The sequence below is a fragment of the Linepithema humile genome, chromosome 2, assembly GCF_040581485.1.
Source record: "Linepithema humile isolate Giens D197 chromosome 2, Lhum_UNIL_v1.0, whole genome shotgun sequence".
Lineage (NCBI taxonomy): Eukaryota > Metazoa > Arthropoda > Insecta > Hymenoptera > Formicidae > Linepithema > Linepithema humile.
In genome coordinates, this window is record NC_090129.1 from 35,130,442 (window position 1) to 35,150,211 (window position 19,770).

Consider the following 19,770-nt stretch of genomic DNA (forward strand, 5'->3'; position numbering starts at 1 on the left):
ATCGTTGAATAGGTCGGTGGGATGTGTAACCGAGAGGTAAACTCGTTTCATGAAGTTTATAACTGACCGTTATAGGGATTTATCAGGCAACGCGTGGTGGCCATATAATCCGAAACAATTGCGAGCACGCAGGTGGCGCGGGACACTTTTACGACGCATTTCTGATTCTCGCTCTATGCGCTGGCCACTGCACAGGTATTATTTTTGAATTTTTTACATCGATATCACATCGTCATATAAATACCTAAACCGCAAAAAACCTAACAATAAAACAAGTATTTAGTCAAGCAAATAATATCGCGCGCGTAAAATATATTAAGTTAAATACGAAAATGTATAAAATTACTTGAAAAAAAAAAATAAATATACCAATGATTTCAATAACTTTTGATAAAATGGAAACAAAAAAATGTTTTATTTTCTTTGTATCTTACGCAATTTTCAGATATTTTTGGGTCCAAAAAATGCATTACGTGTATTATTTTTGTTATTACAATCTTTCTGCACATTTTTACGGCCAGCCAACATCACAAGGTATCGAAATAAATGTATCGACATGCTTGCCAATAATTATAAGTGCGAAAGATGTACAATATATAGTGTATATTATATTGCACAAATTTATTAAAATATAAACATTTTATATTTAGACATCACGATCGAGTTCCATTTTAATTGAACTCGGTTACGCAGTAATCAAACAACCAACACAAATAAGTATTGAGTAATATCTCGAAACAATTTCATTTATGATACATATAGAATATTTAAACGAAAACAGGAAAGAGTACATAAAAACCGATATTATTCTGGCAATCATTCAATTTGATTTTATTTATGTTCATCGTGCAATTAATTTTTCTTATCAAAAACTTTTCCAAAATATACGCGCATCTATCGATAACTTTTTTGAAAAAAAAATCAACATGCTCTGAATTCCAAAAAAGTAGGTAATATGTAGGCTATAATATAACAGAGTTCATGTAAGCTCGTATCACGTAAATTCGCTCTCCTAAAGTTCTACGTCACACATCGGAAATTGACATATTTTTCACCGTGATCGGAAATTAATTAGAGCCCGGGATTAGGCTAGGTATGAGAATATCGATAATTTCGATCAATATCAATATTCTCTGGTAGTTAGCGGGCGATAAATCAATTAGCGGACGAAAGTGTGCGGCGCGGAACGTTCAAGCTCTCGGCTGGAAACAACACGAGTTACCACTCAATCGTCGGAAGAGCGAGTCACACGCAGCCCGTGAGAACCGACGGAAGAAAATAGCAGAAAGCGGGCCGCTCCTAAAGGTACAAGGAAATTGGAATCATTTTCTCTCACGCGGAAGAAAACCCAAAGTTTAACGAACTGCCGCTGCGATTGAAGGCTTGATAAGTTAGTACCGGTGATCGAAATATATGTTTGTTAGTTTTAATTGCTCAGTTAATAAATAAACTAAATAAATCACATGTCAAGTTTATTATAATATATTATTATGAAATATTAGAACGTTGAGTATATCTTTTATATGTGTAAATTAGTGATAGTTTTAGATAGTTTTCATTAATTCAGAATAGGTCTTTATTGCGTCAAATTATTATAAAAATTGTCATTTTCAAAGCTCAAATTTCTTGAAATTTGCAAAATATTCGCAGATCTTAATTCAAATTAAACGTGTTTTCGAATTAACAGCGAAGTTCTAGTTGTTTTTTTTTTAGAACGATGATTGTACCCATATAACATGTATAAATCATCGCCCGCGCGATAGCATCGTGCGGGTAGAGTCTGGCATTATGCCAGAGCCCTATCTTCACGATGCACATGGTACGCAGAGCTACGATTAGATTGCCAACTACTTCTCACGGCAGTTGTGCTGAGTATTCCAAATAATAATCGAGGAAACATTAGCCAAAATAGCCGAATGTAATTATTATGCAAAATGACTATCAACGTACCACAATGGAAGTCGGAAACTATTGATTATTACTTAAGGCAACTTTTTTCACAAAGGCTCTTGCATTATTATCGTTCTTCTCGAGTGTCTCAGATTTTATTAAACATCGATTTTCCTGAATTTTTTATTCTAGCATTGATTTGCATATTAAACGCATGATGATGTTCATATACATTTGAATTACTAATAATCTCAAGTTTTTAAATTTAAAAAAATTCTGTTAAAGTGTACTTTAAATTCAGTACTAAATATTAATTTCCATTATTTGACATTTTACAATTCCTACCGCTCCATTTTTAATTCGATCCTGTGTCTGTTATTCCCGCTCGCGAGACGGTAATTAAGGCCACGATGTGTACAGTGGATGTTAATGCATCATGGAATGTAGAAACGCATACAAGCAGATGCATACATATAATACCGAGTTCAATCGTTTGTCAACTTGATAAAAACGGACACACATTTCACGCTCCTTTAATTACATGTACTGAATGATTCGCATGGCTCTACCCTTGTAATTTGCGTTGATACGTTACGGGAATAGATTATATAGTACAAAATACGTAAAAATAAAATAGTTTTGAGCTTTTGCAACGGTCAGATTATATATCGCTAACGATCGCTTCTATAGAATAGCCTTTATAAATTGAAACTAGGTCATGAAATAATTATTTAAAAATACAATCTTTTTACATTAAAATACAACAAAAAGCAAATTTTAAAATCAATAAATATCTAAATTTTTTTATCAAGTATCATTTATTTAAAAAATTATTAGATAGTATTCTTACAGAATTTTCAATACATTTTTCCGAATCAAAAATTTATTCAGCATATTCATAATTTTTTTATCTTTAAAAACTTGACAAAAAAATATTGCAAATGTAAGGATCATGGAAAACTGCTAAAAAATATTGCAATCAAAATGCAAACGCTATCGTTTTCCACATCCAACATTTTCTCTTTTTTCCACCGTATCGGGATTCGCTGAAATAATGTTGTATTAAGCGAGCGCTGATCTCGGAAAAAAGTACACAGTCAGAAGTTAATGGCAATTTTACGGAGTTTGGGTTTCCCCGGTTCCCATCTCGTCTACCGGGCGCGGACGTACTTTAATTGCAATAATTCACCTACAGTAACGTAGCAACGCCCGTTTGCTCTATCACCCGAAAAGAGCGATAAATTCGCTTGGAGTGCACTTCCGTCTAATGCAAGCGTCGGTGCACGCATCGCGATATTTTATTTCTCCATACGTTTGCCAAACGAGAGTATGAACGATAGTATCGAGCGAACATTGTTATCTCACTTGTCATCGTACGGATTCCGCTTTACGGTTACGACGGAAAACCGTCTTAAAATTCGCGACATCATGAACGCCAGACAAGTCGATCAAGTGTGTATTTTATGGTTATGACGTCAAACTTCCGACCTGACAAAAACACATTTCCTGCATCATAATTAAATCATATTTTCTCGTATAACACGTTAAGAATTTCACCATAATTTTCGAAAAAACATCGGAAATTGTACGCTAATATTCGACGACTTATTGTGCATAAAACGAAATAATATTTTTATCAAACAAATTTTTGCATTTGTAATTAGCACATTATTCCGCGAGTAAAGCGTGTATTAATTAATGTGTGTATGCAAAATGTGATCTTGTATAATCAAACCATAAATTTCTCGAACACGTTGAAATATTTACGACTCCTCTCGAATGTATTCTTGCGCAATTTAATACTACGCGTTCTATATGAATTACGCATTACACGATTTGCGAATGTTAATTCAGCGCAGAGGCACAACTTTATTGAAATTACGGAATAGTTAAGATTATGGAGTTGGTTGAATTCCCGCTACGTGCGAGTTGGTGTTTTAAGTAGTTTTCAATAGCATAACGAGAAAGCTCTCATTTGAAAATTTCCGAGTACGCACGAGCAAAGTAAATATTATGCTTGGCGCGCGAAATAATGTAACATACACATTTTGTCACTTTGTTGAAAATATTATTCCTAGATGAGAATTAAAGAGATATTCAATATCAAGATTTCAATCTCTTAAACTGTTACTAAAATAAATGCCACTAAAAAGATCTACGTACCTGTCAGACAACAAAAGATATCAAGACAAGTTTCCTCGCTCATTTCCTTAAAGACCAGTAGATTATAAATATCCCGGAGCCATATTGTTTTATCACAAACGAAACACGTAGACAATTTCAGTTACCAGCAACCTCATTTACCGCGAATTATACCGGAATTTTGCAATTTCATTTATCGCGTACTATATCAGAATTGCATGTCCGTCACGTAGAAATAATTTCCTCCAGTAAAAAGGTATATGATGGTTGTCCAATCGGAAATAGTGTAAATTGGCTGCATTCGAGCGACTATTTTTCGAATAAAATTCCTTGCTTTCGAATCGGAGATAAGTGTCGTAAAAAGTCCATTCTAATTACGAGATAATGTCAAGAAATCTTTAATCTCTTCACAAAGTATGACTGCTGCGTTCTTAATGTCTTAAGTATATTAATTAAAATAACATACACAAGAGAGAGTATCTCTTATATACGATAATCTATAAAAAATTTATCTTACATTGCGTATATATGTTACTGATTATATTACATAATTTTTAATTTCTTTAAATATAAAACAGAAACTAAGTGTTACTAGATGTGATTTTTCTAAAGTTATTAATTCCAAGATCAAGTAACTAAGTTCCGAAGTCACAAATGACTCGATCGTAACTCAAAGACTTTTTTTAACCAAATTATTTCACGGCAAGTAGAATATTTGTAGCGCATAATGACTTAATTAAAAATCTGCAAGAATGAATTAAATCGTGTTTCGAAAAAAACTTAACCAATTTATATCCCTCTGTCGCGTTAAATTGAAGAATTTTCTTAATTATAGATATAATCAACTTATCGTAGCATTCCTATTTCTCTGCGCGATAATTCCTTTGTGTATTTACGAGAAACAGCATACACGATTTATTACTCCGCACTCCGCGTTATGAAACAAACAAGTGCAAGAAAGTGGCAGACACGAGATATGTTGTGACACGAGAATTTCGCGGCATGAAATCCATCATACTTTTCTCGAATGTGTGCTGCGAAAAAGCTATGGACTTTAATCTGATAAGAGCTATAAGAAGGTGTCGAATACTATATTTACTCCTCATAGATGTAACCACGATTTGCGGAAGCGGAAGATCAGATTATATGACTTAAAGGAGTTTTCAGGTTGAAGAGATTTTAATTCAAAATCTCTCGTCATATTTTTCTCGTAGAATACATCGTTCTGAAAAATATAATATGACAATTTCCTACGCTTTAAAAAAATAGAAAACAGGATACAATACTAAAAACGATAAAAATCTAAACTGACAAAGAATAAAACACGTAAATTATGTTTAATCCACTATTTTAAGACTTTTTATTTGTAAAATAAATGTGTCATTTCTAAAGCTACACAATACGACACTATACTCGAAAGAATTAAATAACTTGATGTGTCAATATATGCACTTCATTTTCCGCGTCAGATCACTCCTGATTCTGTTCACTATATCTCATCGAGCTAAGTGGTTCTTAACCTACGGTTAAGTACGTTTTGTTATGTAGGGTGCTTGCCCTGATAGATAGGTCGCCTTTACGGGCCAATTACTGACTTACTCGATTGTAATATTTCAGTAAAATTCCACTTCTTTGCCTTATAATCGTTTTATAAAGGAAGAATTTAATCTGATTTGAAAATACGATATTTAATAACGTTTAAATGCTTTCCTCTATAACGTATGATATAATATTTCTTCGAGTACCGCAATATATAAAGCATGAAAACCAAATTTTCCATTTCTGTCAGAGATTGAGTCGTCACAAATTTCTGATCGTTGTAAAAATATGATTGCGGAGCAAAAACGAAAGGAAAGAATGATTTTCGGAAATGCGCTACCAGAGAGCACTTTAGATGAGTGTGTAAAAACCATCCAACCGTATCCGAGACAACAAAACGCCCGTAAAATTGTGTTTATTGTAAATCCACGAGTCAACGCTTACGTTGATTGAGGAAGGTCGAGTATCAACGATCGCAACATCAGTAAAAAAGTAACAGCTGCATACGAATTTTATGAAAGTTAAATTCATTAGAGATTAATCAATCGAATTAACGTGCCGTAAGAAATACATTTATATCTGCATATCTGTAACATGTATATTAATTTAATGAAATTGCACAGTTTATTACCGAGACATTGAATGTGTTTTTGCATATAAATAATCATTTTCACTTGGTTTAAATTACGCGCAAAACCGAACGTGTATTTAATAATGCGCGAGTATCACATCCTTGATTAAATTAATGCTTATCGCATTCTAATATTTCACATTATTATAATCGAATCGCGATCACCGATAATTATTTCCGACAGATGTTTATTTATAAGATGGGCTTATTTATATAATATATAATGCATTGTAAAACTCTCTCTCTCAAACAATTCCAGATTGGAGCCATAATATAAATTCGTACACCGTTCCTATATAGTTTATTACGCTAACTAGAATACATTATTGACATTTAGCTATCACGGCTGTGGTATGCCCTATATAATTACGTGTAGAGTAACACGAGCGCAGCCATCCCGGCGGAACTAATATTCACCCAATTAATTTATTGCTTTCAACAGCCCCTACGACATATACCTCGTGAGTTATCTCGCATGATAAAGTGCGGACTACGGGTTACGTGTCCAACCTGTGTTTTATTGCCGGATCACAAAGGAAAGTCACGGCGACGACACTTATGAAATCGCATCATCGGGAAGAAGAGCATCGATCAGGAAAATCAATTTCGGAAAAATAAAGTTGTCGCGCGAGATCGCGTGACGTAGTAGCGGAAAAATCAAATTGCGATATTCAACCCGGCGTATAACACAGTTAAGAGAGAAAATTCCCTTCTACGGTGTCGTGAAATCGCGCAAATTTATTGAAAATTCATTCAAAATAATTGACTGGAGTTTAGAATTTTCATGAAACCTTTTTGTGAAATCTTATGATCCTTCTAACATTTCTCTTCCCAAGACGTTTAATGCGATATCGCTGTATGAGAGAATGTTGTTTAGCGTTGACATGTCCACAAGGAAACTTGTTCGCATGCACAAACATATACACATACATGCGGCAGGCATTATATACGCGTGCATCATATTTCACTCGTCATCGTCGATGTCTCGGGCTGTCCTATCAATTTCGTGCTCCACACACGAGATTATTTTACTCACAGACTCTGCGACAAGAACCGCGACAGCGCCAACTTGCCGATACGATTGTTTTTCAGGCCGTCCAACATAGCTGATGCCGCAATTTCCATTTTCAACCGTTACCTCTGCGACAAGAAGAGGATTCAGAGAGTATTCGATGTGCCGTGCGTTCCGCGAATTCAATCGACTCAATCGCCCGTCGTGGAGGATATTCCGCCGGAAATGATCGCTCTCTTGTCCCCGCTCGCGGTTTATCTCCCAATGGCGACGCACTCTGCGTGCTCCTTGTCGATCCGCTGGCGGCTCATCGATGTATCGCGTTTCATCATTCGGTATCCTCACCGGTTACGCGCCTCGGTCCCTTTCCGCGCGACTATACAAATTTCTCGTGTTTTCGTGGAGGAAGAAACGATTTACGATAATGACGGTAGGCTCGCAATATGCGAGCTTGGGTCGTTTCGATGTTGGACCGGTTCGATGTTCTCGTTGACGCAGGTAATTCACCTTTCCTACCTTCGACCACGCGCTATCGACCCAACGTGCGTCGCTATCGAGTAACTGCTCTACTACTTGCCGTCCGTCTCGGCAAGCTTACACGGTTTCTTCCGCTACTTCCTCTGTGTGCTTACGCTGTTATCTTTCTCCGCCGCCCACTTATATAACTTTTCTTCTTTATTTCTCGTTGACTTTACTCCCTCGCGGTCTCTCGTTTTTATTATCTTTTCATTGGTCGCGTCTTGTCGGTGGAAGGAGCGTCTATTTTAAAAGATAAGCAAAAGTGCCTTACAAAAGAAATATCATCGACAAGCACACTAGGTCGGTACAAGTTCGGAAGTTCGAGTCGATGGTTTGGAAGTTTCAGTTATTCTATTTAACCCAATTTCCAAGCGGCTGGCTGGCTCGCTCGTTATGTTTCATTGAATAGCGGTCGTTAAAATTATCACACAATTGTGGAACGCTCTTCAATGTCCTAGATTACGCAAGTGTCGCTAATGGCGTGCGCGTGTAAAAATATGACACGCGCGCGCGTATGTATATGATGTATGCGCGTGTGTTATCGAACCGTCCCGCGACCGGGGCACCGGAAGTGCGCGGAGTTTTTTTTTAGCTACACGCACTGGAAGACCGAGCTCATGTGACCGCGCTCAATAAATCAACAACAAACAACGTAACGCGAACGCAACAACAACAACTGGACGCCTTGGGCGACAACAACAGGATCCCTGATGATCACATTATACACCCCTCGACGAGTCCGGAGCGTGGGTCGTGGCGAGTTTCATCATGCCCGAGTTCCTCTCTTGTCGAGTTTATTTTCTTCGAGACACCCTTCTTCCACACGCACTGTGTGAAAGAAACGGCAATTTCGGCGGGATACGACGCACCACGAAAAAGGCACCATAAAAATCTCTCCTTCTCTCCCCCTTCGTTCGTTCTTCTTTCACCACTTAACTTTCCTTCGTTGTTTTCGTTTATCGAGGGGTATCGAGTTTATTTATAATCGCACATATCTAATATTACAATATCGAGAGTGGAAATTCAATTGTGTTTCACTATCCTTTTGACGAGGTGGCGAGGAGAGAATGAAAATACAAGGATAACGAATCTCTCGCGAACCCCGAAATCGATCCGCGATCTCTCTCTCTCTCCGGACAACGTTGCAGCGACTAAGGCGAGTGTCTTCGGCTGATAAAAACCCACGACCGCTCAAGAATCATTCGATCGCCGTTCTTTGCCGCGAGGACAGTCTGGATCGTTCAAGATAGAATCGCAAGTCTGAGGGCGGGCCGTTTCAAAAGTGATAGCGAGCGAACGAGAGGGCACCGTCCAGGCCCTTTATCCCGCGCGCAAGAGGATAGTCGTGCATTTGAGGGGTGCGAGAGGGCAAAAGAGTCGCCTCAGTCGCCGACGAGGATAACAAAAGATTATCGGGGCCGTCTTCCGGTGAGACGACGAATCGTTCGCCGTTCGCCAAAACGCGTACTGCCACTCCGTTCGACGGTGTGACCTACTCGCACTGCTCTCAGCTGCTTCCAACCCCCAAAGTCGTACCGCCATCCCTACCCCCGTGTGGCCACCCCTACCGCCCGGCATCGCGTCTACCCCCGGTGCCGTCACTATCCCTAGTCCGATCTTCTCCGTCTCGGTAGCTCCCCACTCTCCCCTGTCTCACCCCCTCGTAGCCACGCCACCACCACCGTCCTCCGAACCCCCACCGCGACCGGCAGCCACTTCCACCCTGTTACGTTTTCCCTTCACCCCTCCGTCCTTCGACCGAACCACCTCGCCGCACACTCACTCACTCACTCCGTTTTTATCTCTCTCCCTCCCGCTCTTCCTCTCGACACTCTGGAAAACTCCCGGTTTTACCGTGAAACCGTTACTGCTTTTTCCCAGGTACATCGCGCGTCTGATTTCGATCTCGAGTTTCACGACTTTGATGTCTTTCTCTCGACGGGCCGATCGACGACGCGCAAACCTGGCGGCGTTCAACCGCTCTCCGCGGCGCGCGACACGAGTGACTTTTTGCGGAGCAAACAACGGCGAATGTCGACGCGCTACGTACGCTTGTTCGCACACCGTGCGCGCGTGTGCGCCGCTCGTGTATTCGCATCTGCATAACGGGAGCCGGTGGCGCGTATCATTACCGTGAAACGGATCTTATCGATTGTTGTGCCACTCCGCGAGCGCGACGGTGCCGAATAAGCATTAACAGCGTGATATCTAAGCAAAGCTGTCACAGAGAAACGTACACCACCGTACCGATGAGATTGCGGAGAATGAACTCGGGAGAAACGTTGCACAATGCAGATGCTGGCGTGGATCTTGCTAGAATTACTGTTTCTCGAAAAAAAAAAAAAAAAAAAAAAAAATAGGTCGCCGCACTCGATACAAGACGAAATGCTTTGCAGAGCGAACAAAAAAATGCAAAAAAAAATATTGCAGTGATTGTTTATTGAACAATGTTATTTTTCAATCTCCCGCGCACGTCATCGGAATGTTTTTGAATCAACCGGTAGGAAAAAGGAAAGCGCAGCACGTGTCTCGAAGGTAACTCACCCGGCATCGTCGAGCTTTTAGTGTGCCGCACGTTCCTTGTGAAATAAGAGCGGGTATGTGTTATGGCACCTAAAAGTTTCGCGAATGTGCCTCGCCGTCAAGAGCGCGTAAAGAGCGGGCGCTATATGACCAACCAGACTGTTTTCCCCACAATACGACAGTCTCTTAGGCCAACGGTGCCAATTTATCGCAAGTCAAGCATCTCTAACCGGGTGAAATTGTAAAAGTTCCGCGCGAGTGACTGCACTTGGGAGGCGTGCGCCGATAAAATCGGCGACCCCAGGGAAGCGTCGATCGATTAGGCGACTCGCGAAACGCCAGACGTGACGAACATTTCGAGAACGCTTTTCGAAAGATTGTTCCGAAGCATTCGTTTCTCTGACTGGCAATCTTTTCCTTTATCATGACGCCGCATCTGGTATCGCAAAGCGATATAAACGCCAAGCACAAAGCGCCGCTGTGCAAAATGATCAGTCCGCGACCTTTCCCGACCGCTGGCGTTCTACGCAGTTTCTGTGCGTGCATTATCGTAAAGCGATGTATGCATCTCAAATATATAGTGCGCGCATATTCAACAGTGGAAACACTCATGTTTCGTAAACCCTTTGCAAGATAGCGCTTTCTCTAAAATTATTCATACGACGATATCGCGTGCGGCGATCTAGAGCTATGCAGCGGACCGTGCAAAAAGCTTTATCGACATACTAATTAGAAGTTTGCAGCGAGTCCTTCTTACTTATGATTTTGCAGCCCGGGTCGCTCGTACCGTATCGCGATAAGATATTTCTCGTACTATAATCGCACAATATATAATCGCCCTTGCGTAGAAATGCAGAGCGAACGAATACATTAACAGTTATAAGCACTCGTATCGGCCACCTGCCGCGGATTCTTTCTAAGTAAAATATGGCGCGTCCGATGGCGAATCTCCCCCTCGGGATCGGACGCTGGTCGTGGAGATACCATTATACACGGAGAAATGGATCCGGCGAAACGGAAACTGGTCAGAGATAGACGCAGTAACCACCGCAGTAAACTTCCGGCCAAAGATGGACGTTGATAGAACGCTTGTCCATCATCTCGTTTTTCCAGAGATCGCTCGCGGCCTCTCGTAAGGATGGAACCCTAAAGGAACCATTCATGGGAATTTACGTCGCCTCTTAAGGCGCGCCACCGGATCCTCATTCGTCGGATTACTATATCATAGATTGCAATATTCGATATTTTTAATACGTAGAAGCCCGCGGCCATTTCGCTTATTACGAGTTCACCGTATCGGGCAATCGCGTGACCTCGGGATATTCGAAACGCAATTATGTGTTCAAACAAGGATTTATAGGATTTATAGAATGCTTTTACGCAACGATTATGATATTGAAAGTTGAATTTAAAAAAAAATATGTCCGTTTCAACGGACGCAAAGCGATATTTACGTGCTCGTGAAAACAAGAGAATCTCTTTGGAAGATTTTGTGCATTAATGTTTAGCGGGGAAATGCAAATACAAACTTTAATATTGATTATACAAGGAAACTCGCATTTCTGTAGATTCTCATCAGCAGGATCAAAATGTAAATTCTTGTAGGGCGGAAAAAGGGTCTTTAGTCCACGTGCGACTCATCTCACCGATGTGATGGAATTCGCTCGAGAAACGTGGCTAAATGAAAATTCTTAATCTTCCCTCGTGCCATACATACCGAAGTCGTTAATATATCATGAGATTAGTGACATTAACACCAATAAAGATCTGCCTTATATAGATATTAATTGAAAAAAATAGAAGAAGACGAATATATATATATACTGCCGATACCAATTTAAACTAATTAAATAAAATAAGTAGAAGAAGAAAACTAATTCAAAATAATTTATTCCTAACCAGATTTCATGCAGAATGCAAATTATTTCAATGTTGCATAATTACTTATTTTAATTATTTATAAAAATATCTCGACTTCTCCGTTGCGCTGATAAATTTCATTTAGCTTCTTGAATTTTTCAGAAGAAAATATTTGAGGAAATTAAAAGGAAAATTTAATTATCTAATTATTCAGAAATTTTCAATTGCGAATATACTTCATTGATTCATTATGATAGATTTACTAACATCTACAAAATGCGTTTCAAACTCGAAACAAGATACATGTATACCTACTCTATTTTTCATTTTATTAATATTATTAAAGTCTTTCTTTCTTCTATATAAATATACATGCAATTTGAGTTTTACGAATTAAATGAGCTCTAAAACTGGATTTCAATGACAATTAAAATTGACTAAACCCGACTAACAATTCTCAATATCTTCCTAGATTATTATATTATCTGTGTAACAGACAAGGAAACAAAATTAGGTTAACGTTCATAGACCTTAGTAGATTTGAATCTAAGGCAGAAATTTGAAGGATTGATAACTGACATAATTTTAGTAGAAATGCAATAGTTAGCCATCAGATATTCAGATTACAATTGTAATTAAATAATTATATTTCCGATTATATTCATGCATAATAGTATGTAACTTATTAATAGTGTGTAACAGTTAATATTCTTATAAAATCGTAAACGAATCAGAAAGAATGAGACAGATATCTATTTTATACATTGTCTGTCTATGTGCATTAATTATTACATTTCCATAAAATCAATATTAACGTAACTAATATTTTGATATAACAGAATGACCCAGTCATGCAAAAATTGCACTGCAAAAATGCAGACCTGCAAAAATTCCACAGATAACCACACAATTTGCCGTTTTTTACAATTTTATTTGCACGAGCAAGCTTATACGAAAAACAATAAACAATGTATTTCATTGGCATTCTTGTGTATTTTTTACAATACGAAGCTTACACTTCGTTATTGTACTGTAAACGAACGTTGCGCGACTTGTCTAACCTCTTCACACTCATAAACGAATTATCTCACGGCTCAATGCACTTCAACTGTCGCTTTGAACGAGTTATCACGCGACTTGATGACGTTTATTTGACGTTTGGAAGAGATATCTCGTCAATCTGATGTCGAACGTCTGACGCGCGTTGTCAATACAATATAGTTTGGCTTTAACATTTTCCAATAACAGATACAAACGTGCGTGAGGGAGCGAAAGCACAAGAAATCGCATAAATAAGAGGAAATAAACATAAAATCAAGGTAATTTTGGATAAAATGTCTGTCTCTCCTTCCAAGAGCGTAATGTGCGTTCACCCCAAGAACGTCCTAAAAGCTTTTCTCAAGAATCTCCTAGTCTCAAGTGGGAAGGACGATCCGTCACTTACGTTGATACGATCGAATCCAAGTCGCTTAGCGTCCTCGGCAAACTGACAATACGTGAAGTACTTGGCTACTTGATGTAATTTCGCACCCGCTCGTTCGTTTTTTTAATGCTGCTCTTTACAATAAATATTTTCGTTAACTTTGTCGTATCTTCATAAAATATTAGATAAAGAGTAGACACGTAGTCACATTGCTTTGCCATTATAATCGGAATTGCGCATTTACGTCTCCTAGTGGTCGATCGTCTTTAAACTCGGTGTCGGTTACAGCGCCTAATAAAAGTCATGGCGTTATATTACACCATTATCGCACATATATTATTATACATTGTATGCTCGCATGCATACAGCGATGCATGCTGAAAGAGTGCAATAATATTGTTACCACGTTTTTAATACATTTTTTCTTCTCAAGCAAATTTATTCTAGAACTACGCCACAGCCTCATGTATTTATGCATTAGAACAATCCACAATTTTTTTTATTCGCAAACTTTCTAAGTCTGAAATATCGTAAAACAGCTTGAGAGAGAAAAAGAGAGAGAAAGAGAGAAAAGGAGATCATATTACGTTTCTTCTCTAACACAAACGATCATTAAAAATGTTATCATTTTTAAAATGTTATTTTTTTTTAAAGTTAAAGATAAATTCTTAATAAAAAAAGATTCTACCATTTAGAAATGTGGATGATTAAGTTGGAGAAACAAACGTAAACAGTATTGTTAATCCACAATGCAATACATTATAAAAGCTCTATTACTTTTTCACTTTTATGTGCTTATGCTTGCTATTTTAATTAAACCCACGTTCCACGTACTTTATATGAACACGACACTCGCGATGTATATAATATCGTGGCATATTTTCCCTTTTGCCAGATTTACCTACATGTTGCATTCATCGGTCGTTTGCAACTTCCATCTACAATAGAATCTGCATATATACTGTGCTTCCAAAAGCACCGCAGCGCAGCGCAGCACTCACGAACAATCCCGCGATTATTCGCGAGACGCAAATACAGCCACAAAAGATGCAGATCGGATAATGTATCACCTTTGACGCGTCGGCGCATAGGTTTCAACTTTCAATCGAAACATCAATCGACAATCGCTTCTGGTTAAAAATTATTAATAAATATATATGTACTCTTTCGCTCTTTTTTTCTTACTTTTATAAACTCTAAATAATTTAATAAAATTACCAGTATACATTTTTAAAAAGTGAAAAAATGCACCAAAAGTTTCACATTTTTAATCTGACTAAAGCTATAATTAAGTAAAATTTAATAAGCTTTAATTAAAGTGATACTTTTTTCAGAGATGTTTTGGTTCGAGGGATTAATGGGATGGCCGCGATATATCGGCTACCCGTGGTTCGCGATGTCTAATTAGATACATGTGACCAACGTACGCGGTAACGTTGGCCCTACATCCCCGACATAACTACCGCTGCACGTGAAGGCTCACGTATGTAGGTTATGGGTAATTCTGGCATGTCAGCCGCATTACATGATGCATCATCGATATTTCCCTCGTTATACCGCGATCAAATATTCTCCCTTCCTTGAAAACTCTCGCGCGATAGAAACGACGGCGCTGTTTAGCGCGAAACTCGTAGCGCCAAATATATCACTAAATCCGATCGCGTTGCCTGCTATTTTGCGAGGATCGACATGATCGTACGAATGTACATCACCTTCGAAAAAGCTCGGGAACACGGTTCTCAAATAAATAGTCCTATAACGTTACGTTTATGGGTCGTTTTACTTTATTTTATCGTTTTCCCTAAAGAAATGCTCTCCTCCCGAGATATTCTCTACACGAGAAGCAAAGTTAGTCCTAGCCTCCACAAGTGTCTATTTCAACCGTGTTGCTGTATTTCCCACGATAGTGTGCAACGCTTACTCGCATTCAGGAAAAGGTCGATCTCTTTTCTAATTAAAGATGTTTCTCGATGTTTTCCCGGTAAACATGCGCAAAATTTCTTTCCCAAATAATCTTAACGAAGCAATTTTCTGGATGAAATATGATTAAAGTTCTAATCTAGTTAAAGTCTAGTTATAGTTAAATAGAACCTTACAACCTGATATATAACCGACGGTTCGTTCTTTTGAAATTTTGCTGCTCAACGAAAGAGCTCAAGGCAACGGTGTAGTGAATGGCATAAAGGAAAGCCATGTGATACTCTTAACATACATTTGCTGATGCATTTATAATCCTTATTAAAAACTGTTGTGTGTTTCACACTAAATAAACAGCAATAAAAGTTAGAAAAGAATAAAGTTTTATTATGCACGTTTTAACGCTAAAAATGTAAATGACTGACTTTTAACCTGAAAAACATTGTACCCAATTTTTGTACGAGACAAATATAATTATGTATATGTAGCCACATTTAGCGCCAAAAGTGTGATATAAATATTGTTTAAACATAGTGATTTTCAAATTAATATACTTTTACAAAATAAGATTGCAGTTTTGTTTTCAAATATAAAAAGTTAATTTAATTTTCGATGAAATCAACAAAAAAATTGCAAACTAAATTTTATTTTTAATCGGTTTTCTTATTCCTCAAAAATCATAATCATATAATTATCGTTGTTTCAATTGAGCAAAAATTAAAAATTAAACGTGTAAATAGATGTATACTACAATCACATAAGCAAAAATCTAAGAGCGGCGATAAACAATTCAAGAAAATTGAGATCAGACCAATGATTACAAGTGCAGAGAACGAGACGTAGCTTCGCGTTGTGCTTGCAGGAACACAATAGCGAATAAGACCGCTTGGAGACAATGTGCTGACCGATCAGTTCGAACCGCTATCTAGCTGGTAGTGACCGCATGCACCGATAACATATCACACTCCGACTTCATCCCTCTTTCTTCCCTACTCCATTTTGCCCTCCCGTCTTCGCCATCGAGTTAATCCCTACTTCGCAGAATGTGACTAACTAAGCTCTTTGCTTTCGAGTTGGATTGGGTTCGAATTCAAGTCGATCCGAGATCCGCCGTATGAAACGACGTTATTACGGACGACCCGATCAGAATTATTCTATTCGATCGTTACTGTTGAATAATCCGACGATTATCGTATGGCAAAGTTGGAATAGCGTATCGTCCGATGACGTAGATTTCGCGTGGTTGCGATTTCAGCCAGCCGAGCTTTAAATCTTCCAGCCACCGAACCGCGACCACCGCCGACCGAGATATGCACTCTCTCTCTCTGTCTATACCGGTAACTGTATCTATCTGAGCAGAGCCGAAAGTTATGTGCTAATGTCACACGGTTTCAAAACGTTGAAGATTAAAATAAATAGTTTGAGACGCCCTTGACTTTTCTGTTTTTACCGTATCGCTTACAACCGCTTACAACCAGGACGCTTACAAAACGTAAAAAATATTCTTTCCCTCTCATAAAAATTTTATACAATTTGCAATAAATTGCTTTATCGATTGCATTTCGATTTGAAAAAAAAAATCTTTGATAAAATATTTTTCTAAGAAATGTTTTACGATAAAAATATACTCTTAATAATTGATACAACGATAATTACATGAGCTAAATCTTCAGATGTCTATTAAATTTTATAGTCAAACCAAATTATAATTGCTATTATATACAATTTTTTTTACCAAATTTTAGGTACCTTTTGTAGATATTATAGATTAATAAACAGTAATAATATATAAAATGCAAATATAATAAATAATGTAATAGTAAAAAAATTCATATAAAATTTCTCTCTCGTATGTACATTGCAAAAATAAATCGAATTTTATAATCTCAATCATAGATACACACACAAGTATACATTCCATCAGAATATAAAAATAATATACACCTATCTGCACTCGTTTTAAAAGTACGACGGCGTGCAGTTCACTAGTGCTGTATGAAAAAATAGCCTGCGGCAAAGCCTGGCATTGGAACAAGAACTGCAAACGGATGTGTGTTAAAGTATACACGCGGTTGACATCTTTCACATATGATGTTTGTCATATGCAACATATACGAACGTACATACTTCATATTGCCACGAATATGCTGCAAAAAAGAGATCCAGTCGTCGAATATAAAGGCACATAATATTATAATCATTAGAATAGCCAGCAAAAATACACCTACATCTTGCTTATGCATTTATAGTATTTTATCTATTTATAATCATTAATTTTTGTATAATTGATACAAAAATAATTACATAAGCAGTTTATAGAGTCAGGATTTAACATAGCACACATCCGTTTCAAAAGTGACAAATTTGAAAAAATTGAATTAATTTTTTCAGAACAAAATTGCAGTCTTGTTCTCGCTATCTATTTTGAAGTAAAGAACCAATATATGAACCAAATAGTTCAAAAATACGAATGTATTATAGAAAGCGTGACTGTTTTATTGAGTTGATAAATAATGCTGTACGAAATGCGCAAGTAAGTAAAGTATGCATTTACCGCAGAATTTGCCAAATCGAATTCAATATTTAGGCAGCATAACGGTATTGGAACTCTTAGACATAAATCCGATTAACCACTGCGGTTTATGATAGCAAACGGAACTCACGCTAGTACTCGATAAATAATAAACATTCTTTATTAAGTAGAATATATAGTCACGCCAGTTGACGTAAGAAATTAATTACAATGCATTATTTCACGACATTATTGAAACCATGTCGAATTATTGTGTGGTAAATCACGATACTATTAAACAATGCTCCACAATCTAATAAATCAATAATCATCTCCTTTACGTATCAAATAATCACATAAATTATTAACTAAATCATACAATTTTATTGAAATTCATAAATTAATCCGTGAAATATAATCCATTGTCAAATGTATTTCTGTGGAATTTTCAGGTTAAAATGTACGACCTTTCATTAACGAGAAGCAAGATTTTATGAGCAAATTTTATACGTCCACTCCGTCAAACACAAGTAATTGCATGCGAAAAAAATTCATTTATTTCTCGACGAAGACTGTAAGAAAAAATTACATATCTCTCTGATATAACTCAATATGGATTAGACCAGTAATAACTATTCCAGAATTTCAATCCGAAAACAGATATTTACATGTCACTTACGTGGCATTATAAACCCGACTGTATTCTTCCTCCGTCATATTACAATCTCTCCGCGTATACATCTTTAATACATATCGAAATTTCATTCTCACATCCCGGGATTATTTTGTCGGGATTATTCGAGCCACTGCTCCTTAATAAATTGACCGGGAACGATATCATGTATTAACGCGCATCTGCAAACCGTCTAAGCACCTGCCACCGCAGAACCAATATTTGCGATGAAATCCCGATACACCGAACGTTTCGGTGTTAGTGGGCAAGTTCGAGGGATAAACACTGCAGTATATCGTAAATGGCTCGATGCTCGACCAAAAAGGCCGTTATCTTCCTTCTGCCTGCCTCGTGAAAATGTCTACGAGGGCCATACATTGGACTTACTTATAGAGCAATACTTTTTCTTTCGATAGATTCGCAACAGTCTCTTCCGGAACGAACAATATTTCGCGAGCATCTTATGCGCGAATTAATAAGATATTATTATTTATTTAGGCAATTTCTTTCATTATTACTATATCTCACATATTCTCAATTATTGCATATTGTGCACGTGTTTTTTAAATAATAATAATAATATCTATTTTTGTTTTCAAAAAACGACTTCTATCTTTGCCAAAGACACTTGTTTCATTCTTATCAGATAATTAGTCAATGCACAAGAGATTATTTCGCTATGATTTCATTGCCCGCGTAGTGCCGGTATTCTTTAAGAAAAAGATGTATCGCCCGCCGATTCGCCCGAAAAGCGAAGAACTACGTCGCTTCGTAAATCAGGATTTCGCTGTCTGCCGTTGTCGCGATTGTCATGTTCAATTCCACACAAAGTCCTCTCCAAATGCCTTTGATGAGCGCGGCTCACAAAGCTTTCTCAGACATCCCTTTTCTGCTTGACATCACCAAACCTCGCTTTTCGATAGCTCTCCATTCGGACATACTTATAGCATCTCTTTAAGAACCAAAGGTGTAATGTTCCTATTCTAATGCCTTCTTCTTTTCCTTTGCTCCCTTTATTGATACTGTTCAAAGTAACCTACAACGATGAACTCAGTATGCTAAAAACTCGCGAAAAATTTTTCGTTTAAGGTTTCATTCACGAAAATACTTGATAATCCATAATAAATGT

The 19,770-nt window shown here is 37.6% G+C and overlaps 1 protein-coding gene across 7 annotated transcripts in view; it reads right to left on the reverse strand.

Moving 5' to 3' along the window:
* The window catches only part of Syt7 (Synaptotagmin 7), a 141,233-nt gene that overhangs the window by 56,973 nt on the left and 64,490 nt on the right, over positions 1-19,770 (reverse strand). Inside the window, exon 1 of one of the 7 annotated variants that reach the window (XM_067350037.1) lies at positions 7,239-11,121. The exons of the other annotated variants lie outside the window; for them this stretch is intronic. Within the exon in view, the coding sequence (XP_067206138.1) occupies positions 7,239-7,327 (89 nt within the window). The 5' untranslated portion in view covers positions 7,328-11,121. Of the gene's footprint in view, positions 1-7,238; positions 11,122-19,770 lie in introns of those variants that run through there. 7 annotated transcript variants of the gene reach the window in all.